General features: G+C 51.7%; 1 protein-coding gene and 1 long non-coding RNA gene across 3 annotated transcripts in view; both read left to right on the top strand.

The window, feature by feature from the left end:
- The window catches only part of LOC116492701, a 76786-nt gene extending 49509 nt beyond the window's left edge, over window positions 1–27277 (top strand). For both annotated transcript variants that reach the window (XR_004253615.1, XR_004253614.1), the window contains 2 exons: window positions 25415–25874; window positions 26563–27277. This is a non-coding gene — a long non-coding RNA (uncharacterized LOC116492701). The remainder of the gene's footprint in view (window positions 1–25414; window positions 25875–26562) is intronic.
- SOX2 (SRY-box transcription factor 2) lies at window positions 1799–3515 on the top strand. Its single transcript, XM_032193580.1, has one exon. It carries the CDS (start codon window positions 2560–2562, stop codon window positions 3505–3507), a length of 948 nt encoding a protein of 315 aa, XP_032049471.1. The 5' UTR covers window positions 1799–2559; the 3' UTR covers window positions 3508–3515.
- Window positions 27278–27707: the final 430 nt, after the last annotated feature.

The raw sequence follows: 27707 nt of genomic DNA, 5'->3' as shown, positions 1-27707 counted from the left end.
ATTTTTTAAATCCACTCAGATTAAACCATCCCTCCGCAGGCCTCCCTTTCAACGTGGCTATATTCTTCCGCAGAGTGCTGTTGTTATTGTCATTAATACAGAAAACCGGGGGACTATTTCATCTTTCTTATTTTCCAGCCTGCAACCCGGGCTGTCCGTGCTTCCCCGGCCGTGTGTCCATATACCCAACCCCACACACCCTAGAGGAAAGGCAGAAAATGCCCTAAAGGAGCTGTATCGCCCTCACCTTCTTTCCTACGGCGTGTTAGTATGTATCCACGCCGGATAGATAGTTTATTGCATCGATAATTAAAACGGTTAATTAAAATAAAGCCGTAAATACTCCCCGATAACACAATTGGTAGGCATTTCCCAGCCTTTATTCGGAGGATAAATGCAATTAGAAGGGGGCCAGGCCCCGTAAGGCCCCCGGCGGGCACAGCGCAGCCCCCGCCGCCCTGCTCCTGCGGGTCCCCGCGCTGCGCACCCCACGCGGCAGCAGCCGGAGCCAGAGCCTCGCTCTGCCTGTGCACCACCAAGCCTCCGGTATCACTTTATTACGCTGAACAAACACCAAAGCCACCCACCCCACCCCCTCTTTTTTTTTTTTTTTTTTTTTTCAATTTAATTATCCCTAAGATTTTATTATTATTATTTGGCATGGCGTTATCAACTGCCGACCCGAGCATAAACAATACGAAAGTAAATAGTCGCCGTGCCCTCAGGAGCGGCCGGACAATCAGAACCCCTTTACATCCCTCATCTCGTAATTTGCACCTATTTTTTTCGCCGCTTTAACCTATCACTTATCTACCGGCTCTATCCCTATCTCCGAATTAAACTCATTAAACCCGATAGGATTTATTTGCATAATCCCCACACGCAAAGATGGCACGGAGGTTGTTCAGCAGGATGATTTGGAAGGGGTGTAATAACTCGGGCCCTTCCCAACCCCCCTCCTACCTCCCCCCCGGGCATCTCTCGGGGCCGGGTGGGGCCGGCAGGGGGCGCCGCAGCGCCGCGGCTGGGACCGTGCGGGGCGCCCGGGCGCGGCCCCGGCCCCCGCCTGCGGTGCCCGGTCCCGGGGCGCCCCCTGCCCCTCGCCCCCCTGCCCGGGGGCTGCTCGCACCCCCGGGGGGGCTCCCACCTCCGGGAGGGGCAGCCCAGGCCCCGGTGGGTTGGAGGAGGAGGAGGCGGCGTGGGTAGAGCGGGGCCGGCGTGCGGCTCCCCCCCGCTCGGCGTCCTCTTTTCCCCTCCTTCCTTTGTCGTCAAGTGCGTTTTAGCAACAAAGATCCCAACAAGAGAGTGGAAGTAAACTTAGCCGGGGCTTTGTGCGGCCCCGTGTAGCGACAAGAAGAGAAACAAAACTACCTATTTGTACCGCCGGGCGCGCCCACCCAGCGCCGCCCGCACAAAGGGCGCGGGGCAGCCTTGGGCCGCCGCGGGTCCCTGCCCCGCCGTGCGTGCTCCGCGGGGGGACTTTTGGGGTCCCCTCCCTATTGTCCTGAGTCTCCCCGACACCGTGAGACCGGAGGAAGGGCTCAGTGATGAGGGCACGAAGGGGGCGCACCCCGGGCTGTGCGGAACGGCCTCGGCTCCCCGGCGGGGAGGCAGCGGGCTCCGCTCCTCCGAGCACCCCACGGGTGGGGAGACCCCGGCCCCACGGGCGGGGTGAGCGTTGCCCATGCGGGACCCCGCCGGTCCCGGGGGGGTGCCTGCAGCGGGGCGTGGGGGGCCGAGGGGAGGCCGAGGCTGGGGGGGGGAAGTCTGGGGGGAGGCCTTTCCCTCTCCGCGCTCCCCCCACGGCTTCTCCCAGCCTCAAGCCAACACCAACTTGGGAAAGGGGAGGAAAAAAAAAAAATAGGAAAAAAAAAAAAAACGTCGCAACAATGCTGTTTACCCACTTCCTCCAAAAGGCGTGTGTGACCTGTTGCTGGAAGGGGAGCTACAAAGGCTTCCCAGTGGCTGCCTGGGCCGCCTCTGGGCCCGCCCCCCCCCGCCGAGCCGTCCCGGCGGCTCCGAGCCCCCGCCCCGTTTCATGCAAAACCAGGGGTAGAGACTTGTCCTCAGTGGCGGAGCCGCCGAGCGCTGATTGGCCGGGGCGAACACATTTATTCCCTGACAAGCCCCCATCACATGGATGGTTGTCTATTAACTTGTTCAAAAAAGTATCAGGAGTTGTCAAGGCAGAGAGAGAGAGTGTGTGTGTTTGCAAAAGGGGGTAAAGTAGTTTGCTGGCTCTTTAAGACTGAGGTGGAGAGAGAGAGAGAGAGAGAGAGAGAGAGAGAGAGAGGCAGGCAGAGAAAAGGGAAAAAGGAGGAAGAAGAAGTTTTTTAAAAGCAAGGCTCCGGCGGTAATAATAGCAGTTATTAGCATTATTAATCCATCAGCGAAGAGGAAGATTCTGATCGTGATCCAAGTGTGGTTTTGGGGAGTCCCCCTCCCCCCTTTCATACCCCTCCCTAGGAAAAAAAAAAAAAAAAAGTCCCAGCTTGGGACTTTGCTGCCGCTGCTCCTCGCTTCTCTGCTCAAGGCTGGTTCCAGGCAAAAGTAGTTTGAATGTACAACATGATGGAAACCGAGCTGAAACCTCCCGCCCCCCAGCAAACTTCGGGGGGAGGCACAGGCAACTCCAACTCGGCCGCCAACAACCAGAAGAACAGCCCGGACCGGGTCAAGCGCCCCATGAACGCCTTCATGGTGTGGTCCCGCGGGCAGCGGCGGAAAATGGCCCAGGAGAACCCGAAGATGCACAACTCCGAGATCAGCAAGCGGCTCGGGGCCGAGTGGAAACTTTTATCCGAGGCGGAAAAGAGACCCTTCATTGACGAAGCCAAGCGGCTCAGAGCTCTGCACATGAAGGAGCACCCGGATTATAAATACCGACCCCGGAGGAAAACCAAGACCCTGATGAAGAAGGATAAGTACACGTTGCCAGGGGGCTTACTGGCACCGGGCACCAATACCATGACGACTGGGGTAGGGGTTGGGGCCACCTTGGGAGCTGGGGTGAACCAGAGGATGGACAGTTACGCGCACATGAACGGCTGGACCAACGGAGGCTATGGGATGATGCAAGAGCAGCTCGGCTACCCGCAGCACCCGGGCTTGAACGCGCACAACGCGGCGCAGATGCAGCCCATGCACCGCTACGACGTGAGCGCCCTGCAGTACAACTCCATGACCAGCTCGCAGACTTACATGAACGGATCGCCTACCTACAGCATGTCGTACTCCCAGCAAGGGACCCCGGGCATGGCCCTGGGCTCCATGGGCTCGGTGGTCAAGACGGAATCCAGCTCCAGTCCCCCCGTAGTCACCTCGTCGTCTCATTCAAGGGCTCCTTGCCAAGCTGGGGACCTTCGGGACATGATCAGCATGTATCTACCAGGTGCTGAAGTACCAGAACCAGCTGCCCCAAGCAGACTTCATATGTCCCAACACTACCAGAGTGCACCTGTTCCTGGCACAGCCATTAATGGCACACTCCCTCTATCACATATGTAAGACAAAGGGGCTGGGGGGGCGGAGGGGCGGGGGGGGGGTGGGGGGAGGAAAACTAAACAAAACAAACAAACAAAAAAACTTTTATTAGAAATTCTGGACTTTTTTTTTTTTTTTTTTTGGACTATTTTTGTACAGAGAAAACCGGGGGCGGGGGAGGGGGGGCAGAAATAAAACCGACGAGGAACTTGTATAGAGCTTGGAGGGGAAGCAACTACACAAAACTTTTAAAAAGTTCTAGTGAAAACGGTAGGAACTTTGCAGAAAGTTTGCAAAAGTCTTTACCAATAATATTTAGAGCTAGACTCAAAGAGCGAAGAGGAAAATGTTTTAATATTTGCAGGCAACTTTTGTACAGTATTTATCAAAATAAACATGGCAATCAGAATGTCCATTGGTAATATAGAGAGGAAAAAAAAAAAACAAACTCGAGAATTTGCCAATTATTTTTTAAAAATAGAGTCTACTTGGAGCATTGTGGCTTTGGCAGCTGAATTTATAACAGCTGCGAGAGGAGAGGAAATTATTTTACAGCGTTTGGACATTTAAATTGTTTTAGAAATTGTACAAAAGGCAAAAACGGTAGGACGAGTACTTGCGAACCATGGGCTTGGTTTGCTGTAAAAGGGCAAACGTTTAGATGTACTAAATTTTATTTTATTTTATTTTTTACTTCTTGTTAAAAAGCAAAAATTGCCATGCAGGTTCACATGCCGTTTGTTAATTTATAATAAGTTTTTGTTTCCAGACTTCATCCTGTTCAAAGAAAAGAAAAAAAAAAAAAAGAAAAAAAAAAAGAAAAATACCAACCTGAAATTACTGTGTTTGAAATATTTTCTTATGGTTTGTAATATTTCTGTAAATTTATTGTGATGATATTTTAAGTTCTTTTTTTTTTTTTTTTCCTCATTTTCCGTAGTTGTATTTTAAAGATTCGGCTCTGTATTATTTGAAATCAGTCTGCCGACAGTCCATGTATATATTTGAACTAATACCATCCTTATAACAGGTACATATTCAAGTTAAGTTTTTACTCCATTATGCACAGTTTGAGATAAATAAATTTTTGACATATGGACACTGAAGTTCCGCTTGAGTCTTGGATTTATTTTTGCAACGCAAGCTGTTTTTGGTTTTGTTTTTGTTTTTAATAATACATGCGGCAGAAGCTCTCCCGGGGGCCAACCGAGCACTGGAAATAACGAGCATTGCAAATGTAGGAGCGTGAATATTTGTGTGGGTAGCGAAGGGAGAGGGAAGGTGCAGCAGGCGGGACGCGCCAGGTCCCCGGGCCATGCTCCGGGGGGCAGGGGCCGCTCGGCTCCCGCTGCCCCCCGGGGCCGGTGGCGATGCCGGTGGCGATGCCGGTGCTGGTGGCCACTTGTTGCCTTCCTCGGGGCCGTGCCCGAGCCGGCGGCTGGGGGACGCGGCGGCCCGGCCTGCAGGGCTCGATCAGCCGGAGCGTTTCTTTCTCCCCCCCCGTGTGTCCTCCCCTCCGTGTCCCCCCCCGTGGGGAGCTGCCTGTCGTGGCCCCCCGAGGCCGGGCTGCCGGGGGCTGAGCGCTGCCTTTGTTCGGGACTTGCTCAACTTTTCCTCTCCTCGCTCCGGGGCAGCGCAGGAGGAGGTGAGAGGTGGGGGCGGGGGGGTTCGGCTGGGCAAAGGTAAGAACCGACAAAAATGGAGCAAACAAACAGAACAACCCCCCAAAAAAATATATATATATTAAAAAAAAAAAATCGAATGCCAGAGACTTTCACCTTATATCACAGCCCTTTCTTGAATCCTATTTCTTAAATTGCCAGCGCGGTGTAGCCCCAGTTCGGACAATCTCTGCAGCCGGTCACAAGCCCCAAAGAGAAGCGGTGGCGCCCGCCAAATAGGAGGAGAGCACCGCCAGCCGTGCCAGGTAGAGTTTCACTTTGTACAGTTGCAACCGCAATCGTCGAGGGGCCGCTCCGCGCTGCGGCCCCGGCCGGGCATGGGGCGGTGGGCAGCACGGTGGGGCAGCCCCGGTGGCAGCCCCTCGCTCCCCCCTCCCTCCCGAAAGTCCCAGCGTTTATTTGGGGTTGCTAACGCGGCTGGGGGTTCCTTTGGGAGACACGCGTGAGGAGGTGCGATAATAATAATAATAATAATAAAAACCACAATCAGCTGGGAGTGGGGGCCCTGTGATTGCAAACTGGTCGCGTCTGCTGCTAATCCTGTGTTGTGCGTGGAGAGAAAAGGATGCGATGGTTCGCTTAGGCAAGGCACAAACCAAGCGCTCTGGAGTGGGGGCAAGTGTTGCTCAGTTTTTCTTGCTCGGATTTCTTGTCGGTCACTGGATTGTGCTTTAGTTCAGGGGGAAGGAAGGAGGGGAAAAAAAAATCACAAATAGTGTTACCCGGCTCATCTTGGCCTTTTTTTTTTTTTCGGTAGTGCTATTTCCTAGGCTCAGTTCTGGCCTTCCTACTTGAAGCCTGGTGTCCAGATGAAAACTCAAATTGCCAGACCAGGAGATGTGGAGTTTTGCTCACTGTCTGTTTATGTAGTTTAGCTCCCTTTGTCCTTTTTATTTCTGCGCCGTCGCGGTACTTGGGCAGCAGAGCATTTATTACAGATTCCCAACCTTTTTATTTCTTTTACATTAATGCAACGAGTAAAACATATTTTTTTTTCAGAGCTGTGCGGCGTTTGTAATGCATCTAGGGATTATTCACGTGGTAACGAGCACACATCCCCGCTCCCGCTCGCCTCTCTGAGAAAAGAGAAGTGGGAATAAAAGCCCAATCGATATCGCGATTCCATTTTTTAAGGGGAATCTTAGCCAATTAACAGCAATAAAACCTGGCCCCTTTTTGAAGTGCTAACTAAAATATTCGAGGGGGGTAGTTGGAAATGTTGGTCCTTTTACAATTCGCATAGAGAAGGCGAGGTAATACCATTAAACAAAAGACACTAAGCCACATATTCAGGCTTAGTGAATTCAGCAACTTTTTATACGAGCAATTTGTTTAAGCTTAGATTTCGGAGTATGATGTAAAATATATGTTGTTGAAACCTGATCTCCCCTGGACAGATTCCTTCCTTCCTTCCATCCATCCATCCATCCATCCATCCATCCATCCATCCATCCATGCGCTTAGAGAAGATAACCCAAGCATTTTACGAGTCCAGCTGAACGATTTGATTTTTTGAAGTGTTACTTGGAAGAACGCCATTGTCCACAGCTGATTTTAAATTCAACCCATTAAGTAACCCCATTTACACCTAAGCCGTTGTACTGGGCTGTCGTTTCTTGCAGCTGAGATGGGTAGCAGAGCTCGTGGATGTGTTTTTATGCTGGTTATTGAAGCCCTTTTGGGTTCCCTCTCGTGAGTTGTTGTGTGCTCCATGGTCGGGGTGATGCTCGGTTCACGAGCGTCAGTGTTAATATTTCGCTAACCTTGTACAGAGCCGAAATGAACCCGAGGATAAGATTATAGTTTCCCCTGTGTGTTTTTTTTTTTTACTTTTTTTTTAAGGACTGGGGTGTTAAAATATTTTGCGGAACTGGAGAGGTAGATTAGCAGGGTTTCTTGCCAAAGCTGGGAAGCTGGTATTACAGCCTGTCCCAGGGGGAAATCGCTCACATTAACCACTAAATGAATATTTGACAAGGGCTCATTCGGGGGTATTATTACTACAAACGGGTCCCTACTGGACTTTCCAAGGGTCAAAGAGCAATGGTTCAATTAATTATTTAGACGGTTAGTAGATTTGGTTGTAATAGCCGGACTGATTTCTGCAACCGACAGCTTCTGCCGGTGGGGACCCGGCGAGCGCCGCTGCCCGCAGCCCAGCACCAGCCGCCGGCCGGCAGCGACGGAGCGGACGGCTGCCGCCTGCCCTCGGCCATTTCTTGGCCGAAAACCTCTTTTTCTGTTCGGAGACAACCTCTGGGGCCGTGGGAGCCCTCGAGGCTTGTGGAGACCCCCGCAGCAGCGCGTCGTTGCTCAGGATTAATCCCTTCTCGCCTCCGACGTGCAGCAGCCCCGTCTATCTGGCTCGGCGTAGCAGGTAGATAGCTGAGCGCTTTAAGTAGTATATAATGGAGGTCCCACTGAAGGCAAGAGGCCCATTACTGATAGGTGTGATTAGATACACTTCACTTATTTAAAGCCCGATCTAACTCAAATATTAAAAGCTCCAGCGGGCTCTGGTGCGTACGGGATTTCCGAGGAAGCTCTCGGCCGGCGGGGGAGCCGCTGCCGGGCGTGTTTGCCGGCAGCCAGCCGCGCCTGGCACTGGCGTTCCCACATTTTTGTTGTTGGGGGGGGGGGGGAGAGACGAGGGAAGGGAGGGTTATTTTGTTTAATTTCTACAACAAACATGTCCGCAGTAGTAGATACTAAAAAAAAAAAAAAAATGTTGGGAGTGTGCGATTAGGTGACAATAATATATGTTGAATGAATAAGAGATAAGCTGCAAGGGGGGAGAGGGAAGCAGTAATTACAAACCCAATTCATTCAGCTTTTCAGGACTTTTGTTGTGGGAGCTCCATTGACGGGCTTCGAGCTGCCAGTTTTCTCACATTAAAAAGAACTGATCAGCGCCTCAGGGGGACAAGCAACACCGCTTAACTGCATAGTGATGGGGTCCTCATTTAGAGCCATTACAACAAGAAAATTAAACAGAGCCTTTGTGTGCACCAGGTTTACTTTTCAATTGCTGACAGTTTATAGCTAACTGCTCAGAGATTGAAGTTTGATTGCGGTTTGATCGCCTGCTAGTTAGCACCACCGCTATTTTAGTTTTGGTAATTAAAACCAGTTTTCTGACGATGGCACGGGGAATTGCAAGAAGTTTGCTACTATTTTGCTTTTGAGGAATCAAGTTCACTTGGCAAGGATGTCCAGCGCTGAAGTGAGTGCGGGGGCTTTTTCGCTTAAAAACTTGGGAGAAAAAAAATGAAAAAAAAAAAAAAAAGAAGAAAAAAACAGAAATGGAAAATCTCGGAGTTGCAAATCTGGCAGTGCAAGCGCGGAGCGGCGCGGAGCAGAGACAAGAAGATCGGCCCGGGCCGACTCTGGGCTGCCTTCGGCCGGCGGCAAGGGCACAGCGGGGCCGGGGGAGCTCCGAGAGCTCCCCGGGGACGGGGGGCAGCAGCCGGGACAGGGAGGGTAATGGGGTGAGAGTGGGGTGAGTGTGGGTGCGAGAGGAGGTGTGTGAGTGTGAGGCTGTGAGTGTGCAAGTGTCTGTGTGAAAGAATGTGTGTGCATGTGCAAGTGTGTGTGTGCTTGTACAAGTGTGTGTAGGATTGTCTGTGAGTTTCTGAATGTGCAAGTCCGCTTGTGAGTGTGTGTGCAAGTATGCACAAGTGCATATGAGTGTGCACATCTGTGTGTATGCATGTGTGAATATGTGTCTGCATGCATGTGTGTGCATGTGTGTTTTTGTGTTCACGTGTCTGTGTTCATGTACATGTGCATGCGTGTGCGCTGTGCTCGTGTGTGTGCACATGCACGCGTGTGCGCACACGTGTGCGTGTGTGTGTATACATGTGCATGTGCACGTGCGTGTGCGCCTGTGCGTGCAGAGGGAGGGGGCGCGCCGCAGCGAGCCGTAATTCTGCCTTCCCATTTGCAATGTTCGCAGGAGATGGGCTCGGCCATTTATTGCACGGGGAGCCCCGTGCCTGGAGCTCGGCTTCCCGGCAGGACGAGTGTGTGGGGCTGAGCCCTGCCGGCAGCAGGGCCGGGACGCAGCCTGTGCATGGGGCTCCCGCTGCGGGGACGCTGGGCCAGGCTGGAGAAGTTTGTCCCAGAGTTTGTCCTCACAACTTGCAGGACCATGTGGATGAGATCTTTTACGGTGTCTTTTCATTTATTTTATTTCTTTTTCTTCTTCTTCCTCTTCTTTTTTTTTTTTTTTTTTTTTTTTTTTTTTTTTTTGTTTCTTTCAGGATTTACATTTGTTTTGTTTGCATCCCCTTTCCCACAGAAAATCGAGCCTCTTCTGCCGTTGATTACTTTCAGCCTCAAGTAACTGAGTGCTTATTTCAAGGCTGTTGTCTTCTCCAGAGAACAGGAAGGCCAAAACCCCAGGGTGCAGGGGGGCCTAGGGGTACCCACCAGGACAGCTGCCCCCAAGCCGTCGAATGGAGCTCTGTGGGGCCAAAGCAGCAATGCTGCAGGTTGTCCAGGGGCTATGGGACCCCAACAAGCACCGGGGAGCCATTCAGCCCTTCCAGTGGGGCTGGACCCCATCCCCTTGGCTCCCCAAAGTGCGTCCCTTCTTCCTGAGCAAGGCAGGGGCCGCGGGGCAGCTGCAGAGCCCTGGACCCGGGCGGGTGATCTGGGAGAGCGGGAGGGGAGGCCTGGTGACCTCAGTGACCCCATCACCCCTCGGCAGTTAGGGCTGCTGACGTCACCTGCGATCTTTTTACAGAAAGTCGTGATTAATGGGGAGTAGGCGGGGGGATCCCACCGGGCGTGGACAGAAGCAGGCCCCTGCACAGCCTGCAGGGTCTCCACTGAGGCTGCCTTGGGTGTGGAGACCCCTGGCCCTCTCCAGGGCTGCCGGCTGGATCCCACAGCCTGGCCTCCCCTCAGCCTGGCCTCCCCACTGCTCCCAGCCTCCCGAGGCTAGGCAGGGATGCGCTGCTCTGGGCCTGGGGGCGCCCCAGCCAGGGATGGGTGTGCGTCAGGAGAAGCCCTCTGGCCTGTCCCCTGGCACGCCGTGCCGTGATGGTTCCTTTAAGCTCCTCCAAATTGCAAAACTTGCGTGAGACGGAGAAATAATTAATGTATTAAAACAAGCAGCGAATTCCTCAGGAGGCACCTTATCAACTCCAGCCACACTGGCTTCATCCCTCCTCGTATGCTAATGCCCCGTGACGTCACCGGCACCAGATTGAATGTGAATCAGTTATGAAATTATTAGTTTTAGCCTAAAAAGCAATCTGGCTCTCCCGTGAGTGGAGTTTGCGCTGCTGCGGGTTCTCGCTCCGTGGCCTCCCCACACTAGGCACACTCGGTAGTTGCGACTTCCCCGTCACATGAAATCGATATTTCTAAAGCACACATCTGAGCTGGGTTTGAGGTAAAGAAAGCCATAGATTAATTGGGTCCCGTGGCAGAGCTGGCAGTGTCTTCCTTATCGATACACACATTACACCCGAAAGCAGGCACTTGGATTTCCTCCGACTTTTCAGGTAGGGAAGAGCTCCTCGGGATTTATTTCTGCTCAGACCCCACCGAGGGGGTGCGATCCTCTGCTGGTGTCGGAGAAAAAAATACCCAGGAGTGTTTGCTTTCACTCGCGATAGAGGAAAGTGGGCCGGAAAGAGGGGAAATATATATATATATTTCGGTTTAAAATACAAAGATTTCTGTTCTTGACGTTGAGCAGGAGGTAACCCAGTGGTGGAGGGCCAGGGGCTGGGAGTGGGGAACAATGGGCATTAACACCGTTTCAATCGCTGAGGCCACTCTAATTAGATGTCTGGATCCGGCGAGATCAAATACCTGAATCTAAAACCTCTGCTCTCGGGTTCTTTCGCTTGCAAATGCTTCTGAAAAATGGGGTTTGAAGCCCCCAAGCCAACCCCGCCGAGGGGCTTCGTTGTCCCCCCGGCCCACCCCTGGGGTACCCGGGCCGCCTGCCGGGGGTGGCCGCGGGACAGGGGCAGCTCCGCTCCCCTCGGCTGCTGCTTTCCTGCCGGCTCCGAGGGCTGGCCGCGCCGCTAGGATGAATTATGAATAAACTTGTAGCTCTTGCTCCTGGGGGAACGCGGGGCTGGGCTCTCGCTCTGCTCCCTGCGACCGCAGGGGGGCCGTGCGAAGCCCCCCGGTGCGGGAGGGAGCCCGTGCCTGGCCCGGCCCCGCCGTCCGGAGAGAAGGGGAGAGAGCAAACCAAAGTTGTAACCGGCTGGGAAGTGAGTTTTCTGACTAATGAAATCCGAAATGAGTTGCGAATATCAAGTATTGTAAGATTTCTTTCCCTGCCCCCCCGGCACTGATTGGCAATACACTTTTTTTTTTTTTTTTTTTTTTTTTTTTTTTTGTGTGTTGGTTTGAAAAGCAGGAAGAAATGTAATGAATTGAGTGCTGTCAGAGATGTCTTCTCTGTTGATGTGGTGAATGGCAGTAGCTCCCTGATCCAGTGCAGGTGCAGTAGAGCTGGGGAATAAAAGAGGGGGGCTCTCTGTTCAGTGGAAAAAGCACATTCCCTACAATAGACCACACACTGCCAGCCAGCACGGCATCAGCTCACACTCTCAGACTTTTTTCGCCTCTTTCCACAGTCCTGAGCTCACAAAATGGCTATACATTAGCACTAGTTAGGGTTTGCTTTTAATGAACAGTTGTGACTCCTTTTGACCAACATTTAAATCTGCTGTGCTCTCTCTGAAGACAGGTCTGTTTTGATCACAGGTTTTAAAAAATGGCCCGTTTCCTTCCAAGGCGGCTCATTCAGGGCCATCAGTTGCATTTGATTGGGAAAAAAAAAAAAAAAAAAAAAAAAAAAAGCCTCTCGATTAATAAAATGCATTTTCCAAGTTCTCATAACAGGAAAAGTTTTTTTTTTTTTTTTTTTTTTAATATATATAATAAAATGGTGTGTGGAGGAGGAGAGACACTGTTTTTAAATGGATGAGATGGTCTAATCCTATACACGAACGCATATTAATCCTGTTTAGAGATAACCTGTCTCCTTTTTGGCTTAATATATTATCCTTACACACGGATAAAAACTTTGTGGTCCTATTAATTCGGCGCAGATTGGTTTTTCTTGGCTTATTTCCGTCATTTTTTTTTTTTTTTTTCCCTTCGGCGATCTGCTCAGAGGAAACTAGCTGGTTACACTTGGTTACTCAAGTTTTATTCGAAATTATTTCCAGAGCGGGGGCTCACTCCTCACCGAGGGGGCTGATTGATTCTGCCCATCTCCGCCTCGCCCCGTGGCGGGGAAGGCAACGAACCGGCATTTTCATGGCATCCCGGAGCAGCCCCTGCGCTTGCTGATTCCTCTCGCCCCTATCCTGCAAGAAGTAGATTAAGCTCTTTTGGATATACTTGCTGATGCATTGCGCTGAGGAAAATTGCTCTGTGTTTGCTTATAAAAACCCATGTTACTGTGAAAGTTCTTTTTTCCCCCTAATCGTGGTAACAAATAGCATCAGCTTCTGGAACAGTTTGGCAAAGCCATTCTTTGCCTGAATACCGCTAAACGGGAGAAGCTGACAGCTAACCGGTTATTACCTGAGCTGCGAGTAACCCCCCCTCCCCAGCTGATAACAAAACGTGTTCACAGCAAATGACATTAGAAAGAGCAGGCAGATTCTGCTGAGCGCCTGGAGCATGTTTTCAGGGGTCAGATCTTGTCATCCCGAGCACAAAAGAGCGGATCTTGTCTACATATAAGAGAAGAGATAATATTGATGAGTCTATACGGGAGAAAAAAATAAAATCCTTCACACTTTCACACTTAGTTTTCGGGATGTTTCGGGCGGGTCTGCCGCTGGTTGCCCGCCGAGCATCACCTGTCAGCGCCTTATTTGCTGCCAACAAGTTGGAGCTCTCCCAGCGCCCCCCTGCCCCCGGTAGCGGGCTGAAGCTAAAAGCTGGGGCTTTGCGGGGTGCTGGGGGCATATCCCGGTGGAGAACTGATGTTAAAGGCTGGGGCTTTGCGGGCAAGCGGCTGCGGCTCCCAGCCCCTCGCTGCCCGCCCGCAGTTCCCCACTTTCTTCCCCCCCGTGCTACTTGATAGCCTTTGTGTCCTATTGCTGCACACACCCATAATTAATCCTCCTGCTTACCGCTTACATCCCGTACCCAAGGGGCAACTCAAACCTATTTAGATCGCCTTGGTTGGTTGCACAAATTTACGTGGCAAATGAGTTATAAACCTAATAACTGCTTTAATAAAAAAATAATTATTTGATTATGGCGGAGCAAATTTGCTGGAGCGCAAGGATGCGCCTGGGTCTGCGTTTTGGTGGCGCTGAGCGAGGTTCGTCTCCGGATCGAACTCCAGCCCTTTTAAAAACATTGCTCCGAAAACAAACGAAACCAGCCCAAAACAAAAAACCCTTCGAATGCCCACCCTAACCCCCACCTCACACCGACAAAAAAAATCTCCCCGATTCACCGAGCGTCGCGGAACATTTTCTGTGATATTATTAAGAAGAATTAATTTGTAAACAGCAAATCAATGTAAGGTTTGGGTGGCTTTGAATTAATTGAAAACAATCAACCCGGGGGACCATTAACCACACATGTTGTTACCTCTCTCACTCTTTTCCCGTTAGGACGAAGTTTATGCGCCTCTTTCAAGTGCATTTATGCTTCTGGTTTTACAAGTAAAAGTGAGGATGCAACAAGACCAGTCGCGCTGTCCTCTCTATACTTTTAACGCTAGCATATTGTTTGATTACTAATTCGAGTTAATATGATCTTTATGGCAACATAACAGTGGATAATTGGCCCTTTTTCTGAACAACAATGTAAATCACAATCGCTTTATTATTTAATAACGTCAAACGCTTCGTTGGATTGGCCCCGACAGAGAAGACCTTTTCTTTCTAGGCAGTGTTGTTGAGAAAGAACAATGCAGATCTAATTGTGGAGATTTCAGAAGTTGGCTCCTGTAAATGAACAGCTTAGATATGGAAGTTCCAGCAGATGTCTGCACTTTTCCCTGTGACAAACCTTGTAACCCCCCTTCCTCCCCCACTGCCCTGTCCTCCCCCCTCCCCGACTTATTGAAGATTTTTTGTTCTCACATCCTAGCAACAACCTAAATCTTCCAGCAGCAAATACACCCCTTTCCCCTCGTTGCTATACAGCCCTTCAGATGGCAGGCTTAAGCGTACACACCAAATTAGTGCTTGGCCCAAGGCGCGCTCGCCCCTCGCTCGCTGCTCGCCCCGTGCTGTCCGCCCCCCCCTCCCCGGTCAGCGGCGGGATGGGGGGGTCGGGTCGGTGGAGGGGAGGGCCTGGGGAGAGGGGGGGCTCTGTGCTGGGCCTCGCCACCCTCCTGGCAGCCCTGCAGACGTGCCGGGGGGTTGTTTTGCAACACTTTGGAGGCGACTGCAAACCGCGCACGCCCTTATGTGGCGGAAAAGGTGCCAGGGCCTGTGTGCCCGGAGGGGTTCAGGAGGGGACGGACCCCCCCGGGGTCCCAGTGTCGGCCGTCCGCACTGCTCGGGCGGGGTCTGCTTGTCCCCCGGCCCGACAAACCCAAACCTTCCCGGATCCACCGCGGCACCAGCAGCGACCCAGCTCCGGGGGGGCACGGCAGTGGGGTCGAGGATCCCCCCGGGAGGGCTCCGAGGGAGAAGTTGCGTGGTTCTTAGCGACGGGGGGGGCGCATCCCGGCGCGGTTGTGTCCCCCCCACCCATCCCCTACTCTGCGCGGCTGCTCCGCGGAGAGCTTTGTGCGCTGCGCCCAAGCCTAGGCTGAGCCCGGTGCGGCGGAGCTCTCTCCTCTCCCGCACCTCCGGGCTCTCCGAGGGCAATTCTGCCGGCAGGAGCTGACTTGGAAAACTTTGGCCGAGGGGAGCTGGCAGCGGTGCGGAGCCTCTGCCCCGTCTTGTCGGCTCCCCCCGAGCGCCGAACAATGCGCGCTTTGATGCGCGCCCGGGGCTCCGCCAGCGGGAGCTGAGGGCGATGCGTATCAGCCCTCCCGCAGCCAGGGGTGTCAAGAGATGGAGGCAGAGATACCAAACACGGCATTTTTTTTCCCCTTCCTTTAGTTTTGCAGTTTTGACCCAAACAAGAGGCCGGGATAACGGCAGCTAAACACTGCTCTGCAGCAGCAAGCCCGCCCCAGCCCCTTCCCGCTCCCTCCCGGCGCGTCCCCGCCGCTGCCCGGGGCAGGAGCAGCGGTGTGGACCCGGGGGGTCCCGACCCCCCAGCCCGGGCAGCCGGAGCTCCACCGCCCCAGGGACCAGGGGCAGTGGCCGCAGCCCTGCCACAGTGCGTTTTTTTTTTTTTTTTTTTTGGTTTGTTTGCTTGTTTGCAAGAACCCACCGGAGGAAAGTGGCGACAACACAGACCCGAGCACTGAAATTCCCCGAAAGAGAGATCCGGGGGGCATGGGGATTGCAAACCCTGCCTGCAGCCAGGGGAAGCGAACGATGAATCCCTATTGACCTTCGAGTGAAAAATCTGGATTTTTTTTTTTTTCCAATTTGTTTGTTTGTTTGCTCAGCTCTACCCTTCCCGGCTCGTTTGCTTTGCAAACTTCGCTTCTCCCCGCTGACATCACCTGGCGGGGGGAGCGCCGCGCACGCTGGGTGCTGCCCGTGGGAGCTCGGGGGCGGGGGCTGCGGGGGTGCAGGCCGGAGGGGGGATACGAAGGGGGGTCCTTGGGGCTCTCCAGGCCGCCCCCGCCGGCAGCAGCGGCCCCCCGGCGTGCCGGGGGTTAAGAGCGCCCACTGTGGGGCTCTGCGCTCTCCCTCCCCCCCCCAAAAAAAAACCAAAAAAAAAACACCGAGAGGAGGGGGCTCTCCCGCAGCCCCCGGGGTTGCAGCGGGCCGGGCCGAGCCGGGCCGGGCCGGGCCGGGCCGGGCCGGGGGCGGGGAGGCCTCCAGGGCTGCCACTCCCCCCCGTAATGAGCTCATTTCCATGTCTGCGCCTCCCGCAAACTGTGAGAAAATCCGCCGGGACATCCAGCGTGCCGATGCGGCCGGGGCTGCCCCGGTCTCCCCGGTGACAGCGGCCGCCCGGGAGAGCAGTGCTGGCAGGGGGGAGGTGTGGGGGGGAAAGAAATGAAGCAAATAAAAAGCTCCGGCCGGGCTCGGCAGCTCGCAGCTCGCTGCTTTCCGCGGGGGGACCCCACGCCCACGCGTGTCTTCCTTCCGAGGGGCTCCCGCATGCGGGGCGCGGGGGGAGCCCGGCGCGGGGGAAAGGGGGCACCCGTGGGGAAGGGGGCACTTGGGGAAGGGGGAAGGGAGCTCTGCAAAGCCCCACACTTATCAATAACAAGATGTATAAATATCAAAGTGAAGGAGCCCGAGTAAGTCTTTCTAGAAGCGAGGAGGAAGCTTAAGCAGCTTTCTTTAATGGTGATTTGTAGCTCTGTAAGGGGCACGGATAGCAAATACCCTGCAGGTGCATGTTGTAACACTGCCATCCGGACTTTAATGTAGATTACTCTCCAACTCGTTTGATCGGTCCTTTGAAACCCTTTACAATTGCCTGTGACGAACCGCCAGTCTCAGTTTTTTTTCTTTGAATAATGCCTTAAGGGTAAGTCCTCGGGGCTTTTAAAGATCTCCAGCACATTTTGAAAAATCACGTTAGATTTCACTTTAGAGCGTGGGTCCATGTCTCTCAACTTGGGGCTGTTAACAGGCATCTTTTAAATCATTAATCATTTAATAACCACCAACTTTACTCTGGAAGGGAGATACTCGCGGGGATCTTCTAAAGACTCCCGAACATTTGTGTTGCCAGTTTGGGATCCTGCCGGTTAACATTTCGGAGGCGACCTTCCCCCGGCCCCCCGCCCGGAGCTGCCGGATCCCCCGTGGCCGTGGGCTCCCCGGGGAAATCCTCCTGAAACCCCCCCCGGGAACCGGGCACCGGGAAGCCCTCGGGCTGCATTCCCGCAGCAAACCCCAAAGGCGAAACCCGGTGGGGGCAGCAGGGGAGCCCGGGGGACCCCAGCTCCCCAGCCTGGGGACCTGCCTGGGACCCTTGCCCGTGCCTTGCCCAGCATACAGTGAGCATTTTTGGGGGCGGCATGAGGAGGAGATGCAATAAATCCTGCAGATGCTTCTACTCGCTCTGCAAATAACGCTTAACCTTTAATATTTATTTGTTACTATTAATTCCCAAAAATAATTACTGAACTCTTGGCCCTTCGACTTCGACAAGCGGCGCTTTGTTTCTATAAAATAAACTTGAGAGAATCAATCCCTCCATATCAAACTAGGGATTTGAATTAAAGGCCCATTTGGGACACTTGAGACTACAAAGGGTTACACATAAATAAATGCCACATTTGCCTATTGCAAAAGTTTTCTCTGTCCTTTCTCAGTCACAACAGGGGAGGAAAAAGCCGTCGTTTATTATCTAGCGCTGGGCAGGAGCAGCCCCTCCAGAATGTGCTCTTAGATTTGGCCGGCAGAAGAGGGACTCTTTTTTCCCCCCTCAACAGCAGCTCCTTTTGTTCTCCAGATCTCTTTCCCAATTTCAAGCTTCACTTGCAGATCCTAAGTTTGTTTGTTAATGACGCTATTACCATCTGGCTCGTCCTACTTTCCAAAAGATATAAATCTCCCCGGTTTCATTGCCTACATTATCATTTAAGTGCCACCATCGCTGGAAGAAAAATATGCTTTCAAGGCTGCGAATTCTCCCGCACGCAGCAATTCCCGGCCGCGGAGCTGCCGCCGGCCGCGGGAGGCTCCAAATGCATTTCACCTTGCAGCGGTCCTCGCAGAGGGGCCCGCCGCGATTTGAGGTTTTCGACAGAAAGTGAAGGGAGCCCCCCCTCCCCTGCCCCCGTCCTGGCGCTGGTTAATGCATCTGGCTACTTTGAACCGTTATCTGGGTGCGCGCCCGGCCGCCGGGGTTGGAAGGGGGGAAAGGATGGGTCCTGCCCTTGGCAGGCTCCTGGGGGCCCTCAGCCGGTCCCCCCCGTCCCCCTACCATAAGCGCCTACTCAGTACGTGCGGATAAACCTTTCCCACAGGCGTCGTACTGTAAAGGGAAGAAAAGTTTGGGCTCCTCTTAGCGCAAAGCGCTCGCAGATTTGTGTGCGTTTGGGCATAAAGGGACGGGGGGAGGGCGAGGAGGGATGGGGGAGGGAGTTGGGTCGGTTTGTGTATGGGCTCCACAATGACTCTATTTATTCGCTGCAACCAGCCTGGGCAGATTGAATAGGCGCGAGAGAGACACTCAGCCTTCCCAACGCGTGGGCTTTGTGGGACCCAGTCCCCACTAGCAGATTTGGACTGCTAATTTCCCATGCTGCGGGGCTCTCCCTCAAGAGACGCAGCCGTGCCCATCAGCTCCGTCTCCCCCAAACCCCGTCTGCGTTTCCAGGCTCTGAGCGCTCTCTGCTCGCTGCCTGGAGAAGTTGAGCGAGGGGAGAAGTTTAAAACCTTTATCGTTTCTTTGCTGGGTGTCCGGCAACGCTCTTGCGGAGAAAAAAATTGATTTAAATGTACGTATACGCACACACACACATAATATTGTCAAGCGAGGGAAAAGCTATTCCTCTAATATGCGAAAGAAACCCAGGGATTTTTTTTCCCCGAGAGATCTAATTGTTATAAACAATTACGGATGAAAAGAAAACTCACTTATTATGCACTTGTAATACTGTGACTGCATGGGAGAGAAAGGGGCCAAACCAGTGATTAATTAATATCGCACCGGCGTAGCTGCTTTCTCGCGGAAGGCCTTTTCCCCCTTTGCCGCTGCAGAGTTATCATTCCAGCTCGAGTCATGTGCAGCCAGGAAGGGATCTTGTTTATAAATTTATATGACGACCTTTTCTTTGTGTCTGCTCTAAAGTTGATATGGACAAATTGCAGAGGTATACAATTTAAGTAGATGCACTTTTAATCACCGATCATTAAAATGGTTATGTTAAATATACTCAATTACATGCATGACTTCACCCTAACAGTACTTTCTATTCTCCCAGCTGCTCACGTATTCCTTAACTATAGTCAGCAGAAGAAACTCGATTATGCTGAATCCATACATTTCTATGGATTTCATCAGCCTAATTAATGCTTCAGTGTGGTCCATGTGTCTGAAAGGTCCCTTTGCTATTACTTGGGTAAGGAGGCAGTGCAGGAATGCAGAGGGTCTTTCTTTCAAAGATACCCATGGGGGTCACTCTAGGACTCTAATGGCAAAGGTAGCAAGTGTTAAATAGCAGAAACATGCAGAGAAAGGGAAGGCAACGATGTAAAAGGGACATTGATACTGTAGGTATGCCCAACAGGTCAGTGATGATAATTAAAGCGCTTAAAGAAGAAAAGGTAAATGTAAGGCTTCCACAATTCGCAGCGTGCCTGGTTGAAAGCAAACAAATCAGCCCACAGAAACGCACCTTGCTGGTCCTGGTGTGAAAAAAAAAAAAAAAAAAAAAAAAAAAGTTGACAGCAGATTTTTAGCCTAAATAACTATCAGGGCAGCCTCTTCTGTGAGCACCGTGTTTGAATGCCCCGTCTATTCTCTAATTTTCTCGTTGTGGAAATGCAAAGTGTCGTGGAGATGCCTGTGCAGCCAGGAAGAACTGGGTGCTCCCACGCTGCTGCATCCTGTGCACTCGCAGTGCTGGCACAAGCCAGGGGATTTTCCTGTGATCTCCGAGGTCAGTGTGCTCAAGCAGTACAGGTGCATATGGAGCTGGCAGAAGGAGCTCTTTCCCCAGCTTTCTTCCAAAATGAAGAAGTGATTAAAATAAATGGGATGCGCTGCAGCTCTAGCCAGTGGCTGCTTTTATAATGCATCTTCCCATCTCAGCATTCAGTGGGATCTCAAAGGCAAGAGTGCTGCCTCCTCTTCAAGCAACACGTTAATCAATGAGAAATTCATCGAGATGTATTTATTTTTTTGTTCCCACCTGTTGTGGTAGAAGACCATCTGATCAGACCTTTCTCTGGCTGCTGGGAGACATGAGGGGAAATCAGAGAGCATTCTTGTCACCCACTGCACTGCCAAGAAGGCAGCAGTGGAGCCCAGCTCTCTTCCCCATTCCTCCGTCGTGCACTCTGCAGCTCAGTTGTCCTAACTCGTGCCAGTGCCTCGCTGCAGCCTTCATCCTTGAAGTGGAGAGAGAGAACAGGGAAGATTTCAGATCTATAACCAAATTATAACCTAGGAACTTTATGCTTGTCATGCTAATTTAATGACTTTTATAGTAAGTGTAGACTTTCTGTCTTTTGAAATTAGCTCTTCAAAATGCTTTGTGTAATGACAGACACTAGACATAAGAGACAAATGCACAAGCAATAGTGGGATAATAATCTGGCAAACACTGTGCCATTTAATATTAAGATGGAGAAGGAAGCGCAGTGAATCTCAGCAGAGATGTGCATTGTTGCCTGAGGCCATCAGCCCACTCCAGGCTCCAGAGTGACCCAAAACGAGGGTGTCCTCCAACCCTGCCCTGCCTGGCTTCACCTGGGAAATGAGCAGATCCTGGATGTTGAGTGCAGATTAGCATTTTGTGAAATGACCCTTTGCTTTCTGGTGGTGTTTACAGGTGTCTGAGTACCTAAACGTCCTGATTTAGATGGGCTGGCTCTGCCTGCACCCAGCATGCCCCGTGGGAGACATATATGCCGCATGCACTCATATGGCTCTGAGCGTGCAGATCACCTCTGTCCTTCGGAGCACTTCTGTGCTCCCGTGTTATGAGTGGTCCAGAAATCTGTCCCAGAGATGGTCTTGATAACAAAGGGCTGGGTAAGCCCAAAGCTATATGTGTACTGCAACCTGGGCGACTCACTCATTGCCTATAATTGTAAATAAGGTAAGTTCACACGACGATCGAGTAACGAGGGAACAAGAGGCCTATTTTAATCAGGTGGTTATCTCTCCTTGGTGGAGATCAGAGCTCCATCGCTCCTGGCCTTCTCATTGTGTCCCCCCTGCTGGAAATGACAGCTCCTTCAGAAATAAGCAACTTGGTCCCTGGATGGGATTTCAGCTCTTTTGCACTACACATGTACCAATTGTCATTTTACATCTACAGCGAAACCTCTAAATTATATAAGTGTATAAACTCGGCCTCATTAAATCCCCCCTTTTGGATAGCCTCAAGGTTGGAGAGTATATTACTGTAAGCCAGAGGAGACTTAAATTATATCCAAATGGGGATTGAAACGTAGTGGTACTTAGGCACACTCCTTGTCTCAGCTACAGAGGTTTCATTTTTCCCCTTTCGAGTGTTATAATATTACAAACGCAACTGTTTCCGTATGTCAAATCAAACGATCTGAAATCCTATTTCTTGATTCAGCCTACGGGTCCCTTTGTGGTGGGGACAAAAACACAAAGATATGATCAAACACTGCAGTCTGACCAAAGAGAAATTTATCGTTCATCTGAGAGAGCTTCCTAATTTGAAGCTGAAGCCCTCCCCTTCCTGAACGCATGGGGACATGCTGGGGAAGTTGTTTGCTCGCGTGCGTGCCCGTGTGCACGGCTAAACGGGGGTGTGCAGGGCAGGGTCACCCCACGGCTTAGAGCACACCCTGCCTGCGGGCTGATCCTTCCAATCAAGCCGATTAAAAAAAATAATGAAAGGCTTGAGTGGGAAATCTGTGCCCACAGGGCTGCCTTGTGTCCTCTGGCCCTGCCTGGGGGTACAGCTGGGGCCGGGGGGCTCTGCCTGGACCCCCCCCGGGGGCATCTGCTTGGGCCCCCCCCGGCTTGGCGCTGCCAGCTCTGCCTGGTGGCACCGCGGGGGGCTCCTGCAGAGCCTCTGTCGAAGTCCCCCGAAGTTGGGGCCGCCGGGAGGGGGTCGCTGCTCCCCCCCTCCTTTCGCAGCCCTCGCAGGAGGGTCAGTGGTTTAACCAGGCGTCACCAGGACTTCGTTTTATCCCCGGCCCACTGAAGCGTGTGGCTTCCAGTGACTGATGGCCGCTGTGCTGCACAGTTGCTCTCACGGTGCGTGCTCCAGATGGGCACGGCCCGGAGGCTTGGGGGGAGCAGGGGGGGCACCGCTTTGGAAAGGCCACCGGGGTTTGTTCTGGGTCCTCCCCCCCATGCCAGAACGCCAAAGTTGGGCAACTTCTTTAGCGGTGTGGGGCGGGGGGGGGGGGAGTGATGCTGTCCCCCCGTCACCCCCCGTCCCCCGGCGCAGGCAGCACGTTCCCAAACTCCGAAATGCCAAATCACGTTACTGCTGCGGCGGGAGGCTGCTTGCGGGTCCGTGACAGCTGAGTTTTTCCTATCGATTATGTGACACTGCAGTTCATTTACACGGCTCCAAAGCTTAAAGACACGGGAGGAGCCCCCCGGTTTAACCCGAAATCCTAACAGAAAGCGGATCAACTTTCTGGCCGCTGTTTAAACTGATAGATCGGGACTTAATTCGGAGAGACAGAAAGGGAGAGAAACGACAGCACGGATTTATCTTGCCGGCCGTCTTTGGTGCAACTTTAGAAACTGCGGCGTTGCAAACGGGGGGCCGAGATGCTAACGAGCAGCAGCAGCGAGTTTAGCTCCTGCTTTTCGTATCGATTTTAGGAAGGGGGTCCCAGCTCCGGGCTCCCCCCGCGGGTGCGCGCCCCGAGGGCGCGGCTGCGTGCGGCTGCTCGGGGCCTTTCGGGCTCGTCCCAGCACCGGGGAGGGGGTCTTTTGCCAACCCCCCCGGGGACGGCAGCGGTCCCAGTGTACTGCCGGGGCCTTCCCCTGCCTCTTCGAGCCGGGGGCTTTGCAAACGCCGGTCCCGCTGCTCCCTCCCCCTGCCCTCGCCGAGGTTTCACTCCTTGCTGTTAGTGCCTGGAAACAATAAAGGATGTCGGGCTGGGCTTTTATTGATTATTTGTCACCCCGTATTTGTCAGTTTCAATAACTTTTCCTGAAGTTTTACTCACGGGCACTTGAGCTTTCGGATTAGGCCAGCTCTGCGGATTGCAGCGAGGGGTAATTATCCGCCGGCCTGCTTCCCCGCCGCCGGGCTGCGCAGCCCGAGAGAAAAGAGCATTACCGGGGAGGGGACGAGCAGAATTCGGCCCGAGCCCCCCCAAAGCGCTGCCCGGGCCCGAGGCGGTTGCAGCCGCCCCCCCGCCGCCCCTATCCGCGGCTGCGCTCGTTCCGCGAAGGGAGCCGGAGCCCCCATCCCTCCTCCCCTGCCCCAAGTTTTGGAGGCCGGGACATCGCCTCCCTCGGGGGCAGAAATGGGAGGGTTGGACCCGCGGAGCTGGGGCCCGAGCCGCAGCTCTCGGCAGCCGCCGCATCCCCGGGATTCGGTGGAGGGATGCGACACCGGGGCTTCGCCGTGCGGGGAGCCGGGAACCGGCCCGGAGGCGGCGGGGCTGCGGCACCTGCCCTGGGGTGGTGGTGGGGGACGAGATCTGAGTCTGTGGGGGGTGGGCTCGGACCCTCCTGGAGGGGAGGGAAAGCCCCGCTCCCCGGCCCGCCTCCTCCCCTCGGCACTGGGCGACGGGTCCCGAGCGCTGAGCGCGGCCCCGTGCGCGCTCCGGCCGCGGGTGATGGCTGGAGGCGGCCGGGAGCAGTCGTCCCGAGGGCTGGCAGAGTGCTCGCCCCAGCATGTGGGGTGCCCGGGGTACCCCATGGCATCCCACCGCAAACCAAGAGACGAGCGAGCACGGAGCGGCCGGGTCCCCGGGATTTAATTACAGCGGAATGCATTCTCCATGCTGATTAGGAGGAAAATCAATCGGGGGCTTATTTGGCACAAGGAACCAATAAAACACACGCACGCACACACGCACAATTTATTAGAGCAATAATCTCAGCCCCAAATGGCCTAAATATTATTGTTTCAGTTGCAGTGAGGGAATAAGTGTTACACAGAGAGCATCAGGGAGTCCTTTCCCAGGAATTCAGAAAGAGTTTTGAGCCTCTTGCCTGGCACTGGCTTGCCAGCTCATAACCTTTGAGATAGTGGGTTGCTTTCCCCTATTTCGGGTCCAGGTGTCCGGACTGCTGTAGTACCTACAGGACGAGCAGCTCTGTGGTCCGCAGCTGTTTGTGCCAAGAGGCAAACATGGTACAGAGCTTCTCACTTGCTCTTCCAGATTTCCTGCTTTCCAGTGATTTATATGTGAAATTCCTAGAAGAGAGGAGGCCACATAAAAGATCCCCAAACCACGGGCCGTGCTAAATGCCTTGCTGGGAAAAGACAGTTTGTGCCAAAAATTCTCTGCTAGGGATGGGGCAGAAAAGCATCCCCACAGGAGGGTGCTGAGCCCTGAGGCCAGGCCGGAGTGCGTGGGGAGGCTGGGGGCAGCGGTGCCCCCCTGCTTCCTCTCTGCCAGGCGACATCGCTGCCTTGTTCTCTGCCAGAGCTGCAGCTCTCAGGAGGTCTCTCGGGAGTTGGGGGATGCTTGGGGGGCATGCAGGGGGCCAGGTCACGCCAGGAACTGCGGGGTCCCTGAGAGCTTCAAGTGTGTGACTCAGGAGATTCTGGGTTTGCATTGCAGCTTTCTGTAACCCCAGTCATCTCCGTCCCCAACCGGAGAGGACCTCATTTCCTGCTCAGAGCTCTGCCAACCACAAGGTCTTTTAATAAGGCTGCCAGGGGTGCCGGGCTGCGGGAAGGACAGTCAGTGTTTGTCACCAGGGAATGAGCTGGCATCATAGCTCTCATCTGAGTCAACAACCTGGCTAGCCCTGAGCATGACTTCATAAATCATGGCATCTAATTGAAAAGCACATACTTATATACACAGGGCTGTTCAAAAAGAATGAAAAAAAAAAAAAAAGTAACAAACACTTCTGTTTTCCCCACTAGCCTGTTCATCAGTCACCTGATTGTTTCAACTTACTTTATTTCACGCAGAAAAAAAAAAGAAAAAGAAAACATAAAACCATCTTGTATAGCCATAATAAAAGCACAAATGAAAAAATTCATCTCTTAATGAGAGGCTTAGCCTTTTTCTAACACAACCCTAATAATAGGAAAACAATCTTTAAGTGTTTTTAATTTAAATTGTTTTCACGGTTAATTCAAAATCACTGAATAATATTATCACGTGTCTATGTATCTATTTGGCATTGAGGCATATGATATTTCAAAGCAATTGAACTACTTTTGAAAGCAAAAAGAGTCCTTTACAATTCATGTATTCGCTTTTTGGAAGTTGTTTAGTACACATATGCTGGCCTTCCTTTTTCTCCTCCTTCCAGTTGAAATGAAAAGTTAAATCTGCGACAAAAGATTGGTTACATGCATTCTGCTTTTCACACACAAATCTCCTGCTTTATTTTTTCACCCACAGGAGCTGAGGGATATCCTCGTGTCAGAGACATCTCCGCAGCCCTGGCCCTTCTGCCATCTCACCCGGGAGTGCAGAAGCCGAGAAGGAGCGTAGGGCAGTGGCTGAGCAGCAGCTGAATATTCAGATTTCACTCTTCAAGCAACCAGAGACACTTCAAAACCACGCGTGAGACAAAATGACGTTAAAATTTCAATCCTTAAACCTCTGTTTAGTCGTACTCCAGAAGTGAGCAGTTCATAGCAGACCGGGATTTCTGATTGACACTTTGCCATCAGAAGCCCTCGAGTAGGATTTCTCCAGCTATAACACAGCTATAACACTGGGCTCTGCTCCCTTTCGGAAGATGCTATTTCGCGAATAGAAGCACGGGAGAAATTTGCATAAAAGCTTCATATATAATACATGATTGCTTGGAAATTAAGAAGCAGCAGTTTTTCCCTTATTGTTTTTGGAATAAAGGGTGCGCTTTGTTTTCTTGTTTACTTAGTGTGCTCTCTGATCCCTTGATGTGTTTCAAGAGTTTTCTGTCAGCATCATGAGACCTTGCTTACCTGGTAAATTTTAAGTGTGAAATGGTTAGTGTTCAAAGTGCCTGAAAAATACAACAGTAACAATGTCTGACAACTTTTTTTTTTTCCTTCTCTTGTTAAATAATATTTCATGGTACATTAAATGGGTTGTGCAGCCTCTTCTGAAGAGACCAAAGCAACGCATTGCCACATGCTTAATGTTTTCATCAAGTAGCAGTTCTTAAAAGGGAAAGAGCTGAAGGCAACCTGCAATCCTTCCCTGAGCCTTTTCTTGGTTTGTTCTGAATTCAATTAGAAATGGTACTAATTTGGGGACATATATGGAAAGAAAATAAATATTATTTCACAATAAACCTCTTAGTGTGTCATTTGCAATCACAGGCAGATACTAGAAATGCTACCCGTTAAATCCACTGAACGTTACTTTTCCAGAAGTCGAAATGTTTTCAGCCAAACTGATTTATTGACAGTAGCTTCGGATGCAATCGCTAGAGCCAGAGCAGCCCAAGGAGAGAAGCAAACAATTAAAACATTTACGTATTTGATTCTTGATAGACATCTCCACAAGGTAGGTTTTAACATTTTTTTTTCCTCTCTCTCTCTTTTTTTTTTTTTCAGTAAAGAAGGATAAGCTTGGAGTGCCCAGTCACCGTGGTAACTGCCAGAAAAATTCTCCTGAAGTTTGAAGAGGTCAGCTAACGGGGTCAACAACTCTGGCCTCTTTCTGAGCTGGGGCTGGCAGGCTCCATCCTGCGGCTGGGGTGTTAGCGCAGGCTGAGCCCTGGGAGGTGGACCATTCCAGCTCTGATATAAATTTTTTGAGTCAGTTCACGGCCTGGACTCTCCAGGTGGCCTCCAAAATCGATTGTGACCTTGTGACCCTGTCTAACGGAGGCATAGCATCCACCCTAAGTAAGGATTTAGCCAGGAACGACAGCTTTCCACTGAGTGTTATTGGGGACAGTACAAACAGTTTTGGAAGCAAGGAGGTAGGTATGAGGAGTTGAGGTCATTAAAGGCATATTAAAAAACAATTTTAAAAATCCTTGTTAGTGGAAAGTTTTTATTAGCATTATTCCTTAAATAAACTGTTCTGGCAAGGACCCTTTTATCTTCCCTAACAATATCATATCAAGTATTTCAGCACATTAACATATGAAAAATTGGCACTTTCTATATTCCAAACCGAACTAATATTTTGTCTACCTCTGGATTTTGAACTTGTAAATGAAGCTGGCAGACGTGTGATAAAATAGACTTCTGTGAAGCATGTTTTTTTCCTTAATACCATAGAAACCAGAAGACTGCTTATTAAAGCAGGTTGTTTATTTTAGGAAGTAACTTCTCTGATATATGTGTTCTTTTTAGATTCAAGAAGCTCTTTATTGATGTCATTTTGTTATTAAACTGGGAAATGAAGTCACATTCGGAATAGCACAGGATGAAAGTATGAGTCTCACAGGCTGCTTCCCTCTCTGGTTTGTAATACACACAGACAAGCCATAGATTTGGTTACATGTTTTTGTAGAAGAAAACTGTCATCATACTAAGATCATATTTATAGAAAAAAAATATTTTTTCCTTAAGATTTTAAGCAACAAACCATTGGGGTGAGGCAGGGGGAAACTGCTGCAGAGGTCTGATTTTGTTAAAAAAAATAAATCTATAAGTATGCCCTTCCAAGCAAGCAGCCTTGTTATTGTGCTCCTGGGTAACACTGTCCTGGTTCATTACCACTTCTACAAAACCTCAGCTCTGCACAC

Source organism: Aythya fuligula, chromosome 9, assembly GCF_009819795.1.
Source record: "Aythya fuligula isolate bAytFul2 chromosome 9, bAytFul2.pri, whole genome shotgun sequence".
Taxonomy (NCBI): Eukaryota; Metazoa; Chordata; class Aves; order Anseriformes; family Anatidae; genus Aythya; species Aythya fuligula.
This window is presented reverse-complemented; position numbering and strand designations above follow the sequence as displayed.